Source organism: Rattus norvegicus, chromosome 9 (assembly GCF_021556685.1).
Source record: "Rattus norvegicus strain SHRSP/BbbUtx chromosome 9, alternate assembly SHRSP_T2T, whole genome shotgun sequence".
Taxonomy (NCBI): domain Eukaryota; kingdom Metazoa; phylum Chordata; class Mammalia; order Rodentia; family Muridae; genus Rattus; species Rattus norvegicus.
In genome coordinates this window covers 105,310,148-105,334,348 of record NC_141542.1, presented here as the reverse complement: position 1 = coordinate 105,334,348, position 24,201 = coordinate 105,310,148, and the positions used below count along the sequence as shown (strand labels likewise).

General features: G+C 50.9%; 1 protein-coding gene across 30 annotated transcripts in view; it reads right to left on the bottom strand.

Annotated features, from left to right (window-relative positions):
* Agap1 (ArfGAP with GTPase domain, ankyrin repeat and PH domain 1) overlaps positions 1-24,201 on the bottom strand; it is a 435,485-nt gene that overhangs the window by 267,984 nt on the left and 143,300 nt on the right. For 17 of the 30 annotated variants that reach the window (NM_001401593.1, NM_001108230.2, XM_087566483.1 and 14 more), the window contains exons 2-3: positions 19,130-19,188; positions 14,316-14,403 (exon numbers count right to left, since the gene is read on the bottom strand). In NM_001401593.1, coding sequence (NP_001388522.1) covers positions 14,316-14,403; positions 19,130-19,188 — 147 coding nt within the window. Of the gene's footprint in view, positions 1-13,611; positions 13,624-14,315; positions 14,404-19,129; positions 19,189-24,201 lie in introns of all 30 variants that reach the window. The other 13 variants (XM_087566482.1, XM_087566485.1, XM_087566488.1 and 10 more) reach the window with 1 other exon arrangement.

Below are 24,201 nucleotides of genomic sequence, written 5' to 3'. Positions count from 1 at the left end.
CCGGGGCTGAGAACTGTAATGGCTGCACCTCTGCCCCACCCTAAGGTGCTGATTGGCAGGACTCTGCAACTAGGGAAACTTTCCCATGATGGGAAACGCAGTCCCTTGCCTGTTTCATAGTAACTCTTCCCCAGCGACAAGGCTCCCTTTGCAGCAGGATGAGCACTGTGGCCCAGCACAGCTTCCTGAACTGAATCTGGACAGCAGGGCTGTACTCATCTCCTCTGAGAACCCAGCATGGAGTTAACTCAGTCTGAGGTCTCTGCCTCACCTCCAACATACATGTACCTGCCAGCTTCCGTGGCCTGGTGTGGCCTGGATCATGTGTGCGTGCGTGTGCGTGCGTGCACATGCATGCGCACACATGCGTGTAGTGCACATGTGTACACCTGCCAGAAGTCAGCCTTGGGTGTTGATGCTCTGGGGCCCTACCCCTTGCTTTCTGGGATAGCAGTGCTGCCCTAGAGCCTGCTCACCGGGCCAAACGACTAGTAAGCTAGGCTCAGGGAGTCGCCTGTCCCTCTCTTGTACCAAGTTTACAAGCATGCATACATAGATGGCATTAAACCAACAGAGACAAAGGAGTTCTGGGGATTGGGCTCGGGTCCTCCTGCTCTGTGACAAGCACTTTACCAATCTAACACCCCCTCCTCAGCATCCTGACTTCTCCCCCAAGCCGGGGGGTGCAGAAAGAAACTTCTGCTCAGCAATACACATGGCCAGCTCTTCAGAGAGAACTGTTCAGTGAAGGGAACAGTGTGCTGGTGAGAGAGGGGCGCGGCTGTGTTCTCTGGCTTTAAAGCATACTTTTAAAGGTCTGATTAGGGGTGTTTCTCACCGTCCAACCTCAGCCAATTCCAAGGTGACTATTCTGAGACGCTCACTGTAGGAACCAGCTCTAAATCTGGGACAGCACATGCCAGATAACTGGGTTCCTTCTGTTTCAGCTCACACCGGGAGGAGCTGCCATGGTTTATTCCTCTCGTATGCTGGGCCAGGGTCCCATCTCCGTCCAGTTCTGCTTTACGGGGTAAAGAGTTAGTGGAATTTTCCTATTCCAAAAAAAAAAAAAGGAACTGCCTGGCGTAAGTAAGGCCACAGATGTCTGCCTGCTTCATCATTTCCAATACTTGCACTGAAAGCTAATACCGTATCTGTAACAGTTGTCCAAGCAACTGGGGACAATGACAAGAACCTTCTCACAGTGACATATTCCCCACAACTGTCCTGTGATACAAGCCTCAGAGACCAGCCCAGAGTCTTTGGAAGCCTTTTAGACACTAAGGGACAGAGAAACTCCCGCCCTCCCACAGGCTGGCAGGAAAGCCAGAGCTTCTGGTTCCCTGACTGTGCTCTTCTATGTGAACACCAAGTCCCACATGACCCTAATGTGACCCTGCCTGCAAATGTGCCATTCTCCTCAGCCTTGGAGCTGATACGGAGGACGCAGGGAGCCGAGTAAGCCTTCTTCCAAATACGACACCCCCCCTCGGGGGTGACAGCTCCGAGACCACAGACCTCTGCTGAAACCATCAGGTCTTCTTGTGGTTGTGCCCATCTCTGGTTTGGCATGCACAAGTGAGGGCCCAACATTACACTAAGCTGGAGCTGCCTTTGCAGGGCCACTGCAAAGCTCACCTGAGCCTAACCCAGTGACCCTTGCAGCAGGTGCCAGCTGGCCCAGAGCCCAGACCCTGGCAAGAACGGACAGACAGACATGGTGCCAGGTCTCTTCTTGCCGCTTATAGGTAGGTATTTGTGAGATCAGCCTCCCCCCCCCCCCCGCCCCCAGCTTCGTGGTGAAGGAGGACAAGTCCCTGCACATGTGATCGCCTGATCCTCTAAAGCAAAGGGGACTGAGAAACACTGGGGGCTGCAGAGGCCTTTTCTGTTCTCCCTAAGGGGACATAAACTTGATCACAAATGTGCCAAACTCCTTTAAAAATTAATGCAGCTGTTAAACTATGACAAAAATATTTAAGCCAGTACTTTATGAGATTGGGGCTCTGGAAAAGTTTAGTATTGTGATATTTAAAAGGAATTTTGGACCACATAGTATTTTTACAGTGGGAACAGAGGTTATTGGTAACACACTCGTTTATAAAACTTAACCAAAACAGATTTCCTCTGCTGTGCTTTTTAAACTTACGGTGGGAAGTTTAAAAAAAAAAAAAAAAAAAAAGACCACAGCAGTATGCTAAGAGTGAGCTGAGGAGCCAACCACAGAGCCTGTCAGGGCGACCCACCACAGAGGAGGCCTCAGTTAACTCAAGTCTCCGTCGGGAGAAAGACTGGGAAGGAAAGGAACACCTCAGACTGAAGCTGGGCTGGCACTTCAGAACTTCACGGGGCCTGAACTGACCCCTCCATTCCTGAAGAGACGAGGGAGGTGGAGGAGCGGAATGAGGAGGAGAGCCACAGGGCAAGGCTATGGGAACAACCTGAGGCCCCACTGAAGAAACAGAGCCCTCTCTCACAGCTGCCTCCTAGAAGAGGGGCTTCCCATCTGCAGAAGCAAGGCCTGGACCCACAGCAATCTGAGGAAAAGGCACTGATGCCCTATGCCCCAGGACATACAACGGATACTGGAGAAGGGCCTTCAGCAGATGCACAGGGGCAACAGGGCTCTGGTCCCCAACCAATATGGAGTTGCCTTCCTGGGGTGGGGGGCAAACAGAGGGAACCAGGACACTATGGCTGGTGACAGATGGAGGTCTCCAGAAGGGCATTTTCTGAGGAACAGCCACTACCGCTTCGGAGCCCTAGTCTGTGTGGATAACCTAAAATGATACAGATACCCCCCCCCAAAAGAAGAGTCAATACAGCTCCAGTCTCCAAGACAATGATGGAACAGAGATGCACACATGGGAGAGCGGAAACAATAAGGACAAGATTTGGGGCAAAAAGATCCCATCTGAGGAGGGGCCAGTGGGGGAGGGGAGGGGAGGGGAGGAGGCAGTGAACCAACCTCAGGAGGGAACGAAACCCAGCCACAGACGGATACTGCACTCATGCGTCACACTTGAATACAGCATAGCCAACAGGCAGGTGCTCGGTAAGAGCTGAGGGCCAACAACAGCACATAGGGCCCCGTGTCTAAAGCTTGACAGAGAGCAGCTTGGGAGCTGAGACAGAGCTAGCTGGCCAAGGGCGGCAGAAGCTGGAGCCGGAAACCCCAGATCCCATGTGCACGCGGCACCACTGCTCTCCTAGGCTTCGTTGACACATCCAGTGACGTCCACGTGTCTCTCACATGGCCTAGAGAGCCATTTCTCGGATGGCCCCTGGCACTAAGCTGTGCCTGACTGTGCTGTAGACGGTAAGAAGCTATTTCCATAAAAGGCCAGAAAGTGAGTGTTTCAGACTCTGCCAATGTTTATTTTTACTTAGTTGTGAAAACCTCTTCATAGCTCATCGGCCGCAACAATTCAGGTCCAGGTGACCGCTGCTTGAAGGTTTCTGTGGGTCCCTCCCTCCTGTGCGGGGGACTGAACCCAGGGCTTCAGCTGGCCGAGGCCCCTGAGCTGCATGCCAGTCTGCACGTGGAATGCTCCTCTTGTAGCTGCGCACATTTACCGTTCTGTTCCACAGGTCTCTGGGGCTTCATTTGTGCTGCAATCCCACTAATTTGTTTATAGAAGGAATGCATGAGGTTTGCTCAAGGAAGGCCTCTGCTCCTCCTGAAAGGACTCTCCACTGAGAGGACCCACACCTCATACTAGGGAGCACCATCAGCACACTGGCCTCCACTCCGAGCTGGCAAGGCAAGATGTCCTTGTGCCCTCTTCGTGGGACTGACCTGACAGAGCTCGATTCCTCCAGGACCAGCCTGCATCTGGAACGTCTTGGAATAAGGTCTATGCACCATAGATGCTGGTGTGCCGGCCCCAGGCTGGCACGGGCTGAAGAAGTCAACAATCCTGAAGGGACGCGAGGGCTGAGTGCAGAGGCTCCTGCAGATCTCCTTTACCAAAATCCAAGTCGGTCCCAAAGCCAAGAGGAAGTCTGGGATCTGCTATCTGCACGGCCCCTGCCACCATCTCCACAGCATGTACTATGTCATGGTCACTTCCGGTGGATGGTGACCCCATACTTGGGGTGTGACAATTCTTTAAGAGTCCTGTTCTAGTCAGGCGTCGAACTTTACTTCATGCAAGCTAAGGTGTGCACGCAACCTATTGCTGTGCCAAGGGCGGGCACAGTGCGGACTGGTTCTGCCATCCAGTGCGCTCCCAGCAGGCACACACACTGTCTCTTCAGCACAGTGGGTTTACTCATTTGGCCCTCACAGAACTGTGTTTCATTACTTTGTCTCCTCTTTTTCATGGTGTTAGCTTTTTAAAAATTAAATGTTTAGCAACAAGCAGTGGGGCTCAAAAACCCAGACTCTGTTGCCACACATGCTGACCTCACGGTCACAGGGACAGGCCAGCCTCAGGCCCAGCGGCACACATGGCAAGTGTCTCTGCCTAGGTCCCACCTAAGAATCCTAACACAGTGCACCCTGGAAACCTCCACGGACAGAGGCAGGACAGCACTACCAGCTATGTCTGCTTTCCTTTTCTAGTCTGGACCAATCACAGATAAATCAATTACATGAACTCATTACGGCCACACAATGTAGGCTGCTGTGTGTATGAGGTGCTGTGCTGAGATTAAACACACACTGTGTTGGGTTCAGTTCTCCTTGGGAATTGTGGCCTGCTCCCACAGTAGCTCTGACAAGCACACACGTCCTTGTGTGAACCAGGAAGGGAAATGTTTCCAGGAAAGAGCAGACCGCCTGGGCTCGGTGGATCCACAGAAGTTAAGGAGACACTTGTGCGAGGCAGGTTTGGGGCTACATAGTGCTATTCAACTCTGGTTTGCACCACGCTTAGTGAGTGACAGGAAAATGAGATGCGTTGCACGGACCCACTGTTTACATTCCCAAAGAACACTTGCCATTCATTCTGCAGATAAGACACAGGGCTTGGTTCTCCCTCCATAACCAGCAGTTCAGGAGCCAACGGTGAGGCAGAGCTCACTACTGTGTTCCAGGAGACTAGCTGTTCAGAACGTTTCCTAATACCTACACATACTGACTGGTTCAGAGAAAAGCACAAGGCCAGAGCAAAGTCAGTCAGAACAGTCCCTGAATACTTTTCTGCAAAAACAAAGAACTGAAAAGCAAGAGAGAAACATTCCACTTTTTCTCTGTACCAGTTATGACCACCACGGTCAGAGGCATCAACAAAGTGCTTCACGTCTAATGGGGAGAGCGGCCAGCTGGTTAGGTGTTAAGGCCAGGACATAGCAAGAGATGGGAGATGGAGGAGCCTGGTGAAGCACATCCAGAGTCGATGCTCCGGGGACACAGGTCCAGAAACCAACCTTCCCTATTTTAGGCGCTCTAGACTGGTTCCCTATCCCTTGCCTTTACCCCCAGCTGCAGACTGGTACAGTAAACCTAGTCTTGCTCCATCCAGATCCCAGCAGGCTGTCGCCACGAGGTGTCCTAAAAGTGGAAGCAGGCTGCCCACTGATGACAAAGTCAAGGACAAATGATACAGCAGACACACGTACTAGATGTGGGGTCAAGAGATACCTGGCAGGTAAAGTGATGAACTTCAGGGTAAGATACACCTCTGGAGTAAACATATCTCGAAACTTACTCCATGACTGTAAACGTGAAGCCAGCTATGCTCTTCCTGCCGAGAACAGTTATGCTGTTGGACTGGTGATGCAGCTCAGTGGGTAGAGTGCTTGTCTAGCATGCATGACACTCTGGTGCACAGCTGTAATATCAGCATTGGAGAAGCAGAGGCAGGAGGATGGGATGCTCAAGTCACCCTCTGCTACATAGTAACATCAAGGCCAGGCTACAACATACCAAACCCTGTTCCAAAAGTATAAAAAATAATAATGGCTGTACTCAACTCTTTATGTGCTGTCCTGGGACAGCAACAGCCACGTGGAAAGCCAGGCTGGCTGATTCTGACTCTGGAGCCCAGTGGCGTCCAGGTGCATGGACGTCTAGTGACCTGCCCAGCACGTGCCAGCTGGCCTACCCTACCTAGAGGGCTGAAGACCTGACCTGGCCAGGTGTAAACCAGGTCCACGTAATGATCAGGGAAACAACTGCTTCCTGGATGCACACACCAACCTCAGGCTCTAGGCCAGCTCTCAGAGAGTCTTCGGCTTCTTGCTGAAGTAATGATAAAAACACGGACAAGCCACCGAGTTCCTGCCAACCAACGGAAAAACACATTTTGTTCTGCCAGACTCACGGATGCCAGAAACATGACAACCTCCTCTTTCCTGGCGTTGTCACTCTTTCCCCTTGTTCACAGTGCATGCTTCTCTTGTTACATCTTCCAAAGTCTAGTAAAGAATTGAGCGTCCTTCACCTGTCTTACGCAGTATCGTACGCAGGCTCTGTGCCGCACAAATTGCATGCAACACTCAGCATGGAAGTAAGGTGGGGGCAGTCCTGTTAGGAACCAGGTTAGCACCTCAAACCGACCAGAATACCAACTGAACTGAACTACGGAACCGACCCACCAGTAGGCCCATGATCTCAAGGCTCAGACAAAACCTAAGCAGTTGCTTCTGCTAAAATCCATAGGTTGCAAGCAACAGGGTAAAATTCACGTTAAAAAACATAAAGGGGTAGATTTCAAAACCACTCCAGTTTTATTAGGGTTATATGCATTTTTGTTTTGCTCAAACGTCAGAGGATCGAGAAGAGTTTGAGAAGAAGCCTACCATCTGTGCAGCAATAGTGGCTTACTGGACTTTTTAAAAGTTTACTGGATTTGGAAAAGGTTCTCAGAGCCAAAGGCTTAAATGGGTTTCAGCAACTCTGAGAGATCAGGTTGGGTGTTTACCACAGCATTTGTTTCTAGGAGACTAAGCAAACATCCATTAACAAAATATTTCAGATCCACGTGCTTCTGAGAACACACTCACTAGCCTGATGCTAGCCAGACACATCTGTCAGGAGGCCAGTCCAGGCAGGCATTGTGGGGAATATCAAGACTGAGGCATGGGACAGCGGCTCTCAGGCAACTGCTGGCTGGATATAAGTGACCACCAGGAACCTGCTGTAGCATGTGACATCAGCAGCCCAGACAAAGCAACTCAAATAAAGTCTGAGTGGGAAACCCAGTGCTCTGGTCTCTGCTACACGTGGCACCCACGATCCCATACCTTCCCACCTATCCACGAATGTAGCAAAGACCTTAGAGCTTCTAGACCCAGGAGAAGATACCAACCACTTGCTATCTTGTTCTCTGGTCTAAGTTCCTGGTTGTCAGGCGTGGTCCTACATAACATGAAGGCTGAGCCTTTATTGGTCTAACCTCAGTTCAGGGGATGCCAGGGATGCCCTAAAGCTGTCTGAGGGTTTCAAGTGGACTAATCCAGAACGGTGAAAGGGTCCTTGAGCAGAAGACAGCACTGGTGGCTACAGCCACCCCTGAGAACATCCGTGGGAGCGGAGGCTCAGAAGCAGCAGAGTTGGAGCCTCTCGTGGCACTCACATAGGACAGGCCCACACAGGAAGAGACCACCCGTGGCTCTGCGGTGACAGGGTTGTCATTACACAAAGGCAGAGATTTTTCTAAGTATTCTACATAAGTTACTCTGTGTTCATCAGATGCTGGATGTTGTAAAACTGCTAAACGGCCAAGACAAGCTGGGAACCCTGACCACTCAGCTCCAGGCAGTCATGATTGCTACTAGCAAAGCCTCTTCAGGGCATAGCAGGAGCTAGGAAAAGAGACCGACTGCACAGCAGCCCTGGCTGCATTCTTAAACGCTCCCAGATTATGGGGTGCATTTTGTTTCCTTCTTTTCAGCCCTCCCCCAGCCCCTACACACATACACACATCTTGGTTTGTCTTTCTCCCAAGGTGTGGACTGCACTCCTTCTACAGGCAGGATACATCTAAGTCAGCTCTGAGTTTCTCCCAGGAGCAAAGCCCCGTGGTCTGCACACTCTGGTTAGCCAGGCATAACAAAGAAATGGCAGATTTTTGGTGGTTCTAGTTTCCTGGTGTGAGCTATGAGACTGCAGTGTTATGCTAGCCTCCAAGGGCTGGGGGTGGGGGGCGGACTTCATCAGATCGGCTGTGCCTTCTTCCAAGAGTCAACTGCCACTGGTGGGCCTGTGGACTGCTGACACTCTCTCAAAGGAATCCAGGACTGGGAGGGTCAGCAGACCCTCCCAGGAGAGTCTAGAACATCTTCTAGCCTGCACACGGTCTCAGTATGTCCGGAGTTGATGGTGTATGTAGGTTTAGAAAGGTTAATAGGAAGGGGTCTCCCATCTGCATGGCTATGGGGAAGCCATCATCCATGCTTGGTAAGAACTTTCCAGCATGACATTATGGGTCATCACACTCCTGCCAGTAACCCCTGCACCCCTGCTCTGTAAGGAAGCCCGAAGCTCTCCCCGGTGCTTCAGGGTGAGCTGTGATGGAATCATACTTGGAGTTTGTCACTGGAAGTGGGCTGTGTCAGTTAGTGCTCCCCAAGGCATTCCTTACAATGACTCAGTTCACCCTTAGACAATCAACCCTCCACACACCCCAGTTGCACACCCATGGGTCCGGTCAACCAAAAGCACCCCCCCCCCAATCATACCTACGAAGCATGCCGGATGTTTCCTTACACCACCATTACCAAACACTCAAAACATCGTGCTCGGGCTCCTCCACCACCCTCCAGTGCTTCAGTGGGAAAGCGCTGCCGTCCCCTCCCTAGAGAAAGATCCACCTTGGATTCTCTGCCTATACTCTGGCTTTCTTGAGTTACTTTGTGGCAAAAATGGGTGACTCAGAACCAGACTTCTGATTAGTTGTTTTCCAACTCTGGGAAGAAAGAAGAAACCTCTGGTGGGGATCTCCAGGCTGCTGTCTATGCACCCTCACTGTGTATAATACACTTGGGTAGCCAGGAGAGCACAGAAATAGGGCTGGGGCAGAGGTGGAGCCGGGCCTCCTGACGGTGTGTCTCCGTCACCACGCTCCTGGTTAGACACCTACTGGCTGTCCGTGTAGACTCACCTAGGGTAACCAGAACCTTGAAGTTTCTGCCTACAAATTGGAACAGGTTAAGAGCCAATAAGCAATGAATGAAAAAGTCAGTGGCAAAAGGAACAAGTCTCTTGTGAATTATGCCCGTGTGGACTGAAACAGCAGGTCCACGTGGTTCTATGCCACACCTGGATATAGCCTTTTTTCCCTGAAGCTGTAGCCAGTGACAGTCGCTCTTGGAGTGAGACTTGACTTCCTCCCTTCTTAAGCAGTGAGTGAATCTTATAGCAGGCAAGCCTCAGCCTCAATTGAGAGAGAGAGAGAGAGAGAGAGAGAGAGAGAGAGAGAGAGAGAGAGCGTGTGTGTGTGTGTGTGTGTGTGTGTGTGTTTACAGACAATATGACTTCAACCCACAGTTCTGGCCCTGTCCCATCAGCAGATTGCAGCTGAAAAGTATCAGCTAGCGGTGATCAACGTTCTCACTGCCATTCTCAGGTTTGCTGCCTGGAACCTTAAAGCCATCTACTGGATCCATCACTATAGAAACACCGAGGCCCCTGGGGACATCAGGCTTCTGTAGTCTCAGTGCCACTCCATCTGCACGGCCCTCCGGGACCACAACTCACAGACAGGAGGAAACGCCCAGAGAAGGCAGCCCAGGGCCCACCATCCTGGAGGACACAGTAAGTGTCCTGGGATGACACAACTCCTGACACCTCCCACATGCTGTTGACAAGCTGTTTCTCTAGATTTCTCCCCACAGAGTTAAAATCCTGTGAAACACATGGGCTTGGTATCAGGGAAGAAAGGTAACACAGCTGAGTGCTAAGCACTTAACACATGAGAGGGACCTGGAATTACACAGCCCAAACTCTAATTAGCAGCTATTAATAGGGCTCTGAAAGGGAGGTGTGAGGTCACACCCAGCCTGGTTCCATCCTGTGGGACTTGAAAGCCAACAGTGCTAACCAACCCAGTCCAAGGGAACAGATGAAGCTGAGCCCTCCTCCATGGCTCTGCGTACACTGGTATGGTGCCAAGCCGCTGCTGCCGCCGCCGCCGCCATCACCACCGCCACCAAGACCTGTCCTGCCTGCCTCCTAAAGGAACCAAACTCACCAAGGGATATTCCTTCTGCTTTCAGCCACTTCGTCTATGGTATTTTGCAACAGCAGCCCGGTGTTAACCATACACCCCCACACACAGAGACAGTCAGACAGACAGACAGACAGACACACACACACACACACACACAGACACACACACACACACACACACACACACACACACACAAACATATACATTTACAAACACACTCGCTCACACACAAACACATAAAGGAGACCACTTGTACACGAACCGCGCTCTTTTAGCTCCTCCCAGGATCACTGACCGCCCTGCTGAGATAAACAGGCTCCCCCGAGTCTCTAATTAAAAGTAGCATTAAATACAAGGCATAAAGTGCTTTATCTTGACTACACCTCCCAAGCTTCAGGTCAGCTCTCTGCTCTCATGGAGTAAAATGCCAACTAAAAAGGTGTCACTCAGGAAGAGAGAACTGAGCTACCCTGTATGGTGACACTAAGAACCTGAAGGAAACAGTCCGGGGGTGACTGCACCAGAAATGTTTCTGTTAGGAGGCAGAGCTTTTCTCAAAGTGTGACCGTTCTGTTTTAAGCTCCCTCCCAATACCCAAACCTCCCTGGGGCAAGTCAGGATCACAGTGTGGTGGTTTGAATGCTTGGCCCAGGGAGTGACACTATTAGGAGGTGTGGCCTTGTTAGAATAGGTGTGGCCTTGCTGGAGGAAGTGTGTCACTGTGGGGGTGGGCGCTGAGATTCTATGTTCAAGCTCTGCCCAGTGCAGAACAGAGTCTCTTCCTAGCTGCCTGCAGGGGGGCTCCTCTCCTGGCCACCTGCGGATCAAGATGCAGAACTCTCTGCTCTCTTTCCAGCACCATGTCTGCCTGCATGCTTTCTCCCATGATGATGATGAACTGAATCTCTGAAACTGTAAGCCAGCCCCAATGCTATCCTTTGTAAGAGTTGCCTTGGTCATGGTGTCTCTTCACAGCAAGGAAAGGATATTTATGAATGCATTAAGCCAGAGGAACAACCCTGTGCCTCCATGAACAGGAATGGGGAGAGTCCAGTGAGCTGCACGGACTAGCAGAAATGGCTATGTGATGGTGGAGTGGCAGCTGTGGGATTTCTGTGACTTGGACATGGTTTGAGTGTATCTCCAAAGGTCTGTTTCCCAACAATGGAGGGTGTCAGATCCTTTAACAGATGGGTTACAGTGCAGGGAAACTATAAAAGAGGGTTTTCCCTCAGAAGGGATTAATGTAGATCTGGAAGGATGTTGGTTCACCTCAGTAGAAAGGGTACTTGTAAAGAGCAGTACTGTCCCCATCCCACACTCAAATCTGTTTCAGAATGTGGTCTACTGTCATACACGCTTTGGCTAATCATACACGCTCTGGCTAAGATACCACCATGAGGCCCTCACCAGACCCCAAACATGTAACTGTTCAATCGTGGCCCTCCAGTCTCTCAAACTGTGGGCTAAAATAAACCAGTTTTCTTTCTAAAGCAAAGGGGGATTTCATTATAGCAAGGGAAAATGGAGTGCCACAAAGGACAAATCAAAAGGCAACTGCCACACAAAGAAATTGGAGGGTTGCAGAGCTCACTCCAAACCCAAAGTTCCAGCCAGGCACCAACCACACCTGTCCTCCTGAGCTGCACCCTCCCACCTGCGTCCTAACAAGTCACCCGAAGGATGGTGGAATTACAACTATCCTTGACAACGTCCTGCAGGCCTCTCCACACCCCAGATAACGACAGTAAATGAGACTCCAAGCCCTAGGCACTGCATGCAGCTTCTTAGGTCTCAGCCGCCGTGAGGAATTGCTTACATTAACTCAGGAGGAAAAGACCAGGCATCTCCCAGCTCTAAGTTCCCTGACCCCACAACAGAATCTCAGGATTGCAGGGCAGCAGCGGTGAGGAGCCAAAGGCGGATCACACATTCCTTTGCCTCCTGGTTCTGGGGCAGGGCCCAAGGGTCACAGAGATAGGAAACAGAAGCCAGCTCTCAGATCTTCAGAAGCACAGAGACAATAGCTGCTATGGCTGCATTCCAGACAGGAACTCATGGTGGCTCCTGGGACACAGAGCTGCCCAGGCCAAGGGGCTTCCAGGCACACAGAGGGCTCCTCACTCGCAGATGCAGTGGAGTATCCTGTTGGGTATTCCTGGGCACAATGCTGCTCAAAGCTCCCTCAGACAGAAAACAATCACCCTGAGCCCAAGGTTCACAGGAAGAGAACATGCATATAGGTAGGCAGGGAAGAAGGTGTGAGAGACAGCCTAAATTCTGTCTCCCAGATCCACAAGTCCTCAGCTATGTGTCTGCCAATGTGATGATCTATTCTCAGTCTGCAGATGGGGGCGGGGGGTGTTAGCAGCCAATGAGGTCATCTCACAGGGTACAATTTTTACTTCTGATGTGCGAATGCTCAAAAGAAACACCTCTGTGTGGATCGAAATAGAATGTCACATTCTACACTGCAAATAAATCAAGTTGGACACAGGCATGTTAGGACAGACTGAATGTCCAATGGGAAAATGACAGACACCAAAATAATAACCAAATGTAGATGTGGTCCAGCCTCTTTAGAACCAGCAACTTCGTGCTCAATTCGGCAGCACATACACTAGAACGGCAACTTCAGCACAACCTATGTGTAAAACCAACAGACCTCTAAGCCACAGTGTGACAGCAAGAGAACTAGAGGCTGGCCTGGAACTTCTGGCAATCCTAGCCCGAAACGTGTGTGTGGGAGACATTCGTCCGGAGAAGGCGAATGCTTGCCCTGCAGTTGGGTTGGCCGCACACCGTTGGCAGATGCGTTCACCAATTGTACAATGGTGAGCCCCACACACAGAAGCCCCTAGTCCAAAGCACCCCAGACTCCTAGTCAGGCTGGCTGTGGTGACCATTCATACTCAGGCACGAAGAAGAAAGCGCTTGAATGGCCCTGGATGGGTCTTGGGGGAAGATACTACCTTCCTCCCCCTCCTCCTCCTCACTGTGAGTTCCGAGTACCTGGGTCTGTAGTCCCCACAACCCCGAGCCTCATCCATGAGCCGTTGTTTGGATCCCCTCCTCCTCCCAGATCATCGTTCCACAGGGAGAATTTAAAAAGTGGGCGCTTCTCTGATGGGAGAGCCATGAGGGTTTCAAACCATGGCTGGGAAATACTGCAGGGTGACTGCAGGGTGACAGCAGAGCCCCCAGCAGGCCCCTCAGAATTCTGTTCTTTCTAGATGGTTCTACAGTCTTTAGGACAAGAGTTAAGGGGCTGGAACATGTGTTACAGGGGACACGTGAAGCTACTTTGGACTACCACTCAAAACACAGCTAAGGGACGAAACAGGGTGAGATGCTGAACTCAGGAAAAAGGTGACGAATGAGACAAAGTAGGTGAGACACAGAACAGGGTGGGAAGGGAGCGCTACAGGACAGGGTTGCGCCTCTCCTCTCTCCAAAACGAGACAAGCACTGCATGAAGGAAATGTATAGTTACCTGCGTCCATATCTGCAAAGAATGGAACAGCCAGTAAGAAAAAGAAGGAACCAGAAATTCAGTGTCTCAGAGTTGGATTTCAAAAGGTTACATGGGGAGAAATAGTTTAGGAAACGGCTCGTGGGCTACGCTTGCACTAAGGGGACTAAAGGGCTTCCTCCTACCACTGTCGTAAAGTTACTTAAGGAAAAAAAAAAAAGAGGAACAGAACCACAGACATGGGTATGTCAACAGAAGAATCAAAATGTCTAATGGCAAAAAAAAAAAAAAGAATGCCTAACTCACATGCAAAATGATTATTACATGTTTGTAATACGGTATAAAGGGAAATATACTTAAGACACGAGGCAGGGTGATCTGGGTATTTGTATTTAGAAAAGCTGGTGTCTGAGCAGCATCCCAAGGTCAGTGTCCAGATCAGAGAGCTGTCTGACCAATACTCAAAGGGGTAGCGCTGGACTAAAGTTCCAGGGGACACACTTTACAGTGGAAATGTGCGCAAGAACATCTCACGGTTAATGCTCGGAATGCTGGAGTCAATGCGCTAAAACCCCCATGGGAGGGAGCATACACCTGAGTCTCTCTGCTGCTTGGTGGCTTTCTTATGGCCTTCTCACGGGTCATCAATGGTTTAGAATATGCTACAGAGAAAATCTAAACCCTGAGCTCTAAGCAGGTAACTAAGCACCTGCTGAACAGCATACCTTCCGGAGACTCCTCCTGCACGTATGTGCCTGTCAGGTACCGGTGCACCAGCGCAGACTTGCCACTGGCCAGGTTACCCACAATTCCCTGTGGCAAAAAAGAAAAGACAATAGTTAGAGGTGATTTTTTGCACATGTGGTCATAATCATCCTGTCAAAATGCTGGAGAGATGCTCAAAAAAGAATGCAGTGACTACTTCTATCGGAGACAGAGTCAACCCCCAAATTAGCTGTTCCTGTCCTCAAGCGTGCTGGATACTGTTAGGGTGTCAACATGCTGGCGTTCTTCCGGGGACACCCCTGCTCACTTTATCTGGCACACATGTGTCGACTCAACTGTCCACAGGTCAGGCTTAACTGTCCACAAGGATAGGTGCTCCCTACACTAAGGAGGAGAGGCTCCGTGGAACACGAGGACACAGAGTCATTTGTAGATAGACCATCTGGTGTGCTCCATCCTGAAAAGGTGAACATGGGAAAGACTTGGAGGCAGGAGTAAATGGGACGGGAGAGGGGAGGCAGAGCCCATAGACAGTAAACAGCAAGCCTGCCTCTCAGAAACACACAGCCAAGAGAAAAACCACAGTCAAGCTGTGGCCAGGACAGCCCAGGTGATCACTGTGGGCAGAAAATAACACTGTCAGACAAGGGTGGGTGCTGGGCCCCTGGCCTGTGCTGGGAGCCTTGCCCTTCCCCCACAGTCCCTCCAGGGAGCTGCAACACTCAGCAGCCCTGTGTAATCCCCTCTTTGCTCAATGACCATGTATCATCCCCAGTCCCAACTGCCCACATACATAGCCTGTGTGGCTATCCCTGCACCGGCAGGCTGTCCTGGCTCTCACCCCTGGCTCACAGCGCTTCAGCCACTCAGCTTCCTACTTCCTGGCTTTGAATCCTATATTCACGAGCTACAAACCTCATCTCTATGGACTTGCTATCTCCAGGTGAGCAGTCATTTCCACACTGACCAATCACAGCCTCGAATCCTAAGCCAACTCAGGATCGACAGCCAGTTCAGAAACCACATCCATTGGCTTCTGAATGCTTATGTCCCAGGCCCCAGGTGTTATACTGGGGTGGGGCCTCTGAGGGGATTGGTCACAGGAACACTGTCCACATGGGATCAGTATACATTAGAAAGTAGCCCGGCAGGGACTCTACCTGTGATCTACAGGGAAGCCAACCCCCAAGTCCCCAGCAGGGATGCTATCTGTGATCTACAGGCCAATGACACCCCAAATCCTCACCACCTCCCAAATCTGCAGGTGCCTTTGACTCCTAGCCTCTAGATCTGTGAACATGGGTTTTGCTAGTCACAATCCACCATATCTCGACACAGTGGTAGAAGAGGACATCTTATTGCCACACCCTTACCTGGAGCCAGCAAGATGCCCTCAGGCCCTGGCTCTGGCTGCTTCACTGTAGCACAGCACAGTGAGGCTGTGACTTCCAGCCCCTTATGGGAAGGGACAGGCACCCCTTCCCACCCCCCAAGGAAGAAGCACAGCCATGGGATGACTGGCGCATGACTAATGCTAGTGAGTATAAAGGAGCTTTCTCTAGCACTGAGAGCTGGGCTGAGGACCAGCGCACGGGAACGGCTCCTGTACCAAGCTATCTCCCCTCCAAGGCCAGCCTGCGTCTTCCTACCTTAAGCTGCCACAGTTGGAGAATATCTGCCTATTAATTATTCTTTTGCTCAAGGGCACCTGCTGTTTGCCAACTTCAAGCTGAGAAGATACAAGCCAGTATATACCACAGAAAGGAAATTTTTAATTAAGATTACTTTCTCTTCCTGGAAGAAATGCTCCCCTACCCGGCCCCGTGCAGCTGGGCGTTCTCTGTGTGGTGACACCAGCCACTCTTTCCTGCAACAATGGGCAATGGTACGGCATATACCTGAGCAGGCCAGTGCCACCCACCCCAGGCTGGGGCAGAGGCTTCTCTGGCTCCTGCACCCACCTCATGGGTTGTGAGCTGTATCGCTTTAACTTGAAACACTGGCAGAAACTGCCATCTGTTGGGGTGTGGCCCTCCTGGGAACAGCGACTTGAATGTCACTTGCAGAAGAGGAAATAACTCAGCCTGGGTCCAAGGCAGGGCATAAAGGGTGATAATGACCGAGCTGGGTGTCTCCGTCAGGAGAAGGTGTCACCCGGCCTTGCCTGTACAGGCCATCAGTTAGGGCTCTGTGCTTCACGCTGTCACACTCCCAGGAGAAACAGAGCACAGCACCTTTATAAACTCAGTTCTCTAGCACCCTGTGATCTCTACTCAACTACTAAACAGGAATCTGCTGCAAAAAATGGACCTTCCGTTAAAATCCAGCTGAGACTACAGGCAAAACATACAGGGACACCTCCACGGCCGCCATCTGTCCACGGCTTCCACCTAGGCAGAGCCATGGAGCCTCTGTACCCTGGCACCAATCTATAGTGCTGAGAGCAACTGCAGCACACCCTCAGAGAGCTCCAGGCAGAGGCTAACAGGGGACCGTATGTCTGTCCTGACAGGTTCTGAAAGATTCTCTGAGACATACTCCATAAAAGGTCCATTGGAGACACAGTGACATCATCCCATGGCTACATTTCCAAGCAGGGCTGAGGGTCCCACGGCGATGACCTAAAGGGCCACCTGTCTGCCTTGGGTACTGCATGAGGGCAGAAACAATAACATCCCTGTGGGCGTGGGGAGGGAAACGCTTTACAGAACAAAGGAGCACTTCTTCAGACCTGAGCATCCTCACCACACAAGAGGAGGGTAAGGTGCCCTTGATAGCTTGATGCCTGCTGATGCTGCCACAAGAGGGCGCCCACCACAGCAGAGCTCCTGGCCATCCTCAAACCCCAGATGAGCCCTTGAGCTCAAATAAGCTTGAAGAAAGTCACATTCAGAAGAAGCCTAAGCTGTCTCTTTAGATTCAAATACTTGCCATACACACCAGTGCTTACAATAGAAAGCCATATACCACAAAATAAGGTTTTGGTAGCAACGATTCTCAATTATTATTGGTTGATAAGAATATGTGGACTGGACCAGGCATGGTGGCACAAGTCTGTATAATTCTACTGCTTGGGAGGTTGAAAGAGAAAGATGGTGAATTAAAAGCCAGCCTGGGCGACCCTGTGAGTTCCACTGGAGCGCAGATTACATTAAGATGCTGTCTTAAAAGCCCAAACCAACCTAACTATATCCAGGTCCTGTCAACCTTTCACTTGCAGGCAGTTTCTCAGGAAGATGGCCACCAATAGCACCTGGTTCCCAGCCACCTCTTGTGCTGCCAGGAGGTGTCCACTGCCACCCCACCCTGTTGCTGCTCTGACTTAAATGGACACATGAGGCCAGAGGCTATAGCAACAGTTGGGACAGGTAATATAAAAGGTTCCCCAAGGCAGTACTGGCTTCAAATCCTGGCTCTACCCGGCTGTAGACGGCTTCTGGATAAGCTTTTCACGTCTCGAACATTACCTATGACACAGGATGACAACAGGACCCACCCCTCACGGAGTAATTGTCAGGACCAAAGGCCATAATTACATGGACCCTGCAGGCAGAGGATGCCCAGTGGAGTATGTGCTTCATAAACATCCTGTGAGAACGCCGTGGCCTTGTTAACTGGCACTGAATCTAGAACGAGAGGGGTCAGCACCTGGGTTTCTTACCAGAAGTAGCTGAATGGCCAGTCTGTATGAAAAGGTCCTGTTAATGGTACTGGCACCCCGTGTCAGTCATTAGGAATTTCTAGAACCCTCTAAATACTGTACAAGTCACGGAAGCCATGAAACACAGAAGACAGACAACGCAGCTATTTCAGAGCCAGTCTTGCCGAGCCCCAGAGGCTGGGAGGAGAGCTGGCTTCCGTAAGTGGATAACCCCATTAGCAGGCACTGCTGAGACACACCAGCATCCTGGGGGAGGCGGCTTACTTCCATCTCAGGTGGGAGACACTAAGTCCTTATCCCATCCTCTCAGCATCACTGAGGTAGGGACAGCAGGACGGAGGAAGTTCAGTTGGATCACTGGGGAGATGGGGACAAAGAGTGAACCCACTGGAGAAATGCACAGTGAGCGGGCGGGCTCAAACTGAGGGCCTTCACCATCTGACGCTGTCTCCAGCAGGTAAAGTATGGAGTCCAGCTCTAGAGAAACAGAAGAGTGAGTGAGTGTGTGTGTGTGTGTGTGTGTGTGTGTGTGTGTGTGTGTGTGTGTTGTATGTACACGTACAAACACAACCAAGTGCCATGTATCCCACGGCAACACAATGATTTAAATGTGGGTTTGTCCCTTCATGCTAAGGTGGGAGGGGAGCCAGAGAGCTCGGCTCTAAGAGGTGACTGCAACGGGAAGCAGTCACAGAAGGCAGCTATAAGCTTTAACTCTGCCAGAAGCTGCTCATATTAAAAACAGAACTCTTGATTTATGCCAAGAACCCATAATTGTATAAACAGTTGTTACTTTTTAAAAATTATGACTTCTGATGGCTTGTTACAGAGGTTGTCATAACACCCATCAAGGGACAGGTTAGTCCACGGTGGCGTATGGATGGTAGTGTTAAGTGTGAAACAGAACCAGCATGGCACAGCCCAGGTGGGGAAGTGAGACATGGGCAACAGCCTTAGTCCTGTACATAAACCACCACCACCTGTCGGATGGCCTGCAGGGCACACTCATGGCCGTAGTTCCTTATGGTCAGCGATGGCCTTTTCGGGGTATACACACCCCAGGCAGGAAAGGGGATTCCATATGGGCAAGCCTGTGCAATCACACCCTGCTTATTCTAGCCCCTTCCTCCCCAGGTCAGAGATGCCACTCACCACTTTGAGCTCTGGTACTGATCGGCTGAGTGTCCATTCCTGGCTGTTCACGAAAGCATCTGTAAGAGAGGATGGGAAACATGAGGAGACATGCCACAACTCGTGGCAAGTCAAAACAGTCCCTAGATGTCAGTTTTGGTAGAGGGGCCACAAAAGCAGGGTCATACCAGCTGCCCATGTTACACCTACCCTGGAGTCCAAAACTTGCCTAAGTTTACACATTCTGGCCTTGAGGCTGTGCTACATAATGCATACCGCATTTAGCAATGCCATAAGCCTCTCGCCCTGGTCATTCCTCCCTTCCTCAAGCTCCAGACCTTCCTCATATCCACGGCAGACCTGAAAGCTTTCCTGGTCCTCAGCACAAGGTGGAAACACTGAGGCAGGAGCCTGACTTGCCTTGGCCTGACCTCATATCAAGCTAGATTTTCATCTTTTTTTATTCTACTAAAACAGTTACTTTTCTGAAATCTCTTTCATACACACACACACACACACACACACACAGACACACAGACACACACACACAAAGGATAGAGACAATGGCTAGAACCAGCAGCAAGATTGCAGGGTGCAGAATATTTGGATCCTCAGAAGGAAACCAGCCGGGCTGTTCCACCAGGGTGGCTTGGGGTAGGTCAGGAAGACAAAGCCCCTCCATACTGAGGGACTCAACAGGGTGCTTATTCCCCAGCCTGCCTCATACCTTATGACCCCACAACAACCTCCCTGGCTTTGTTCACAGGATTTTCACGCTCACTCTCCATGTGCACTTCCTGTCAAAACAAAAAAACAAAACAAAAAAAAAAAAAACAAAACCCAATAGCCTGAGGTAGTCAGTACCTACTACAAACCAGACACAGGTTTCCTGTCTCTTTCCAATATAATTAACTCTTTGGAGTCCTTCTCAAATGCTGACTCCTGTTACCTCTTAACGCTGTCCGATAAGTCCCTCACAACACACCCAAGGTCAAGTCCGCCATCCTGCTCAGGAGGATGTTTGGTACTCAGACCCAGTGGGTGTCAGGGCGAGAAGCAATGGCCTGCTGCCCCACGGTAGGCTGCTGGAAAAGGCTGAGGTGCCAAGCAGACTAGGTGTCCCCCTGACACCAAAGAGGCTGCAATCAACACAGACCAGACATCACTGGCCCGCACTGACCTAGAAACCCCAATGTCTATCTAAGGAGACGAGTTACCCAGAGGAAGGCCTCTGCTCAGGGAGGCTGAGTCAGGAGGACCTGGGTGGTGACAGGACACAACTTCCACACAAAATCACTGTAACCTTGATCCGCAACTTTGCAAAATGTTCATTTTTGTGGCAACGAAGTTAATAAATTAGTTGACTTAATAGGAGGAGGAGGAGGAGGAAGAGAAGGAGGAGGAGAGGAAGAAGAGGAGGAAGAAGAGGAGGAAGAGGAGGAAGAGGAGGAGAAGAACAACAACAACAACAACTAAAGAATGAACTAGCTTTCATTATGAAACCTCTCTTTAGAAGCCAGGGTCCAGTCTGAAGAAAGGGAAGGCTGGTCTGCTAAGGACCAAATGAAACCTCCATGCTTTAGTAAAGATGTCTGCACCACAATCTCCATCACCGGGGCCTCAGTGTGGCTTCTCAGGGGCTGAGCATTGTGCCACAGACAGCAATGGGAACGTGGGCTACACAGCACCCACACAGCAACTTCCTCATCCAGCAGGGATTGGGGCCAAGGCAAACCACATCTCATCTCTCTCAAGTGTCCACAGAGCAGCAGCCTGCCTCTTCACAGAACCACTCGGCTGTCTGTATAGACTTCCTAGGATCTTCCCAGCGGGCAGAGCCCCAAGGCACAGGTGTTTGCGGGCTTGCTTACTAAGCATGTAGTAGGCTCAAGGTTTGATGCCTTGCACTGAATAAAGCTGGTGTGATACACGCCTGCGATCCCCACATTTGAGAGGTAGGATCAGAAGGATCAGAAGGATCAGAAGTTCGAGGTCCTCCTAGGCTACACAGTGAGTTCAAAGCCAACCTGACTACCCTGGTCTCAACACCCTCACCAAAAACAGTATCACAGAAGAGACTGCGGTGCCCACTTAACACCCCACTCCCTGGAATAGAGTAACAAGAAGGAAATACATCCGTGGGCACCGGTTTAGATAAAGTGCTACTGGACTAGAATTTAACAGTAGGGCAGAGATGGCCACTGATGCGTGTGGGCCAGGCTGCCTGCTCCTGCTTGATGCCACAAGTGTTCTCTTTATTCCTTGTTACTAACCTAGCACTGGGCTTCAATTACTCCCCCACCCCCTTTTTTTGCAGTGGGCCGTGTCTAACGCAGGGCCTCCTGAATGCTAGACAAGTGCCTCTAACACCAGCCTACAGTCCCAGAACTTAACATTCTTTAGTCAGCTCAACAAAAGTAGGTGCTGTGTCCTGACCTCCCCCTGCAGTGATGGCTACTGGACTCCAGGATAGGCGTGTAAAATGTGACACCAGTTCCTTCACTAGTCTCCAGTAATCATGACCAGTGGGTTATGAATGATAGCCAAGTGGACAGGAGAACAAAGGTTGCAGGGACTGAACTACCCACATGGGCTCCAAGATTCATGAGGACACACCTCAACTGTAGCCTGTTTGAGCAGAGGAAGCATGCAGGAAAGACACAGGATGAGCTTCAGGGGCCAGGGCTGCCTTCATGCTCCTTCTGAGCAGCCCAAAGGGCAGCTCTTGTACCAGAGGGGACCTGTTTCAGCAAGAGACACCATATATCTCCACAGGGCCCACCCACTTTAGGGACACCACAGTGTCATCAACCCCCACTGCTCACAGATGCAGACCACAGGCTCCCTAGGCCTCTGCCTGGACCTCCCCCAACCTCAGGTCCTCCTGACTAAATCAACTCCTGGTAGACACTAAGGAGCATGGAAGCCAAAGGCACCCTGAACCTTCCTTGTCCTCAGAGGACTTGGGCTCATCCAGAGCAAAGCCCCATCCCCACTACCAGGAGCAGGCCGCCAACAACTAGGAGACAGAGCAGAAACAGGTCACTAGGAGGCTTTGTCCCTATGGTGGCTGGGGTTTGTCCACGAGACAAACTGGAAGTGCAGATCAGAGGAGCTTGAGCAGTGACCTGTCAGATCTCCACAGCTTCTTGAACAGTCAAAGATACTCTAGTGAGCAGAAGGAACCCAGCACAGTGCCCTGGTAAAGCCCAGCAGGACAGAGAACAAGCAAGATGACCGACTGATGGATGAAGAACTGGGTCAGTCGGGACCAACAGCATCCTCACCTGTAGCCTAGAGGAGCATGACTAGAGATGCCAGGTTTCTAAGAAAGCTTTCAATCCCACATATCCACTGGGTGCCTTCCTGGGGCCTCAGTGCCTTGAGCTAATAGCTTATTAATGCCCTCGATCAGGCCAGAGTCCTAACTGCATCGTCTGGTTGGTGGACACAAGCCCCAGCACAGCCAAGGCCCCTGAGGCACGTATTACACACACCCTGGCCTGCAGGATCACCACAATGACTTCATGCTCCCCACCTCGCTGGGCTCCAGGGACCACAGACACGAAGCTGCCACCAGAGTAAGAAAAGAAAGCTAAAATTGTATGTGAGAGGGGAGAGAGGAAAAAAAAAAAAAACCTGAACAAAAACACTGCCTCAGGTACTGGGATGCTCTTGGAACTTTAAAATTCCACAAAGGTTCTTTAGAAGTGCACTCTTTTTAGCAACAGACATGGACTTTTTTTAACCTGAGAACATCTGCAAAGCCCTAAAATAGGGGACAGAGCAACAAAGAAAAGGAGCAGGTCTACCCAGGGAGAGACCAGGCGCCGGGGAAAGCCAGGTCCCTGGCCCTGTCAAAGCTGTGCTGAGGAAGGAGACAGATGCTCTACAGTGGAATAGGAGCTTTGTGCAACAGTGATCAACACCCAAGGCAGAATCAGCTTCCAAAACTGTGTGTCACAGTATGACTCCATTTCTTATCAAAAGTCCTCTGTTGCCAGTGGAGTAACGCTTGAGTAAATCCAGTCCTTAAGGGTACTAGATGACTGCCAGACTCCTGTTACTGCCATCTGTTCCTCAGTGACCCAAAGATTCACAACCAAGATGGCTCCCTCCCCCACATCCTGGACGATCACCTTCCCCAACCTTGAGGTGCCACCATGCCCACTCACCCCTGTAGGTATGGCTATACCACAACCTCAATCAAAGCACCTTCCCCGAACCTTGATGGACCTTCTCAGGATTATGTGGAGTCAAAAGAGCACCAGCTGAGGTGTGATCTCAAGGACTCTAGCCGTATGATTCCCTTAGGGACTGTTTCCTCACACAACCCATGCTTAGGGAGAGCACAGTCTGACAAGGAGAGGAGAAAACGTGTGGATGTTAGTGAGACTGGAAAGGAGGAAGATATCCCTCAGCCCACAAGCTGAGGGGAGCCAGGGACAGCAACCACAGACTCCTACGTGGTTTGATACATCCATATTCCAAATATCCCTGAGAAAGGTGGGTGTGTGCTGGGTAAGAAGAGGCTGAAATATTCTGAGTGAAATACTGGCAGCCCCGAAGCCTGTGCCCTCATTCCATCAAATTTTCATCTCACGGCCGTCACCCAGGTGATGAAGGCATTGCTGGAAGCATCTTCCCGGACAGGCTACAGATCCCCAGGGAGAAAGACGGCAGTCCCAGCTCTTTCTGAGGAGCATAAAAAACAAAGGCCGTTGCACCCCCATTGCCCCACAAGGTCACCTGTCCAGAACTGACCATTCCCAGGCCTCTTTTAGACCTGTTGTTACCCTGGCACCTCAGGCAAAGACCACTACCTTCCTGTTACACAGATCTTACTACAGTGTCCCTGCAGCCTGTGCTCCAAACCTGAACGGCACGCCCTGGTGCAAGGCATTTGAACACTCAGTCCTAGGCTGATGGTGCTCTTAGCAAGTTTATAGGAATACTGTCCCATTCAGTTTGCTTCCTGTTTCATGTTTACAGTTAAAGAGGTGCACTCACCCCCCCACCTTCAAGTTCCTGCCACCATGCCCAGAGCTGGGTACCATGCCTACCCCCTGCCGACAGACTCTGATCCCCCTAAA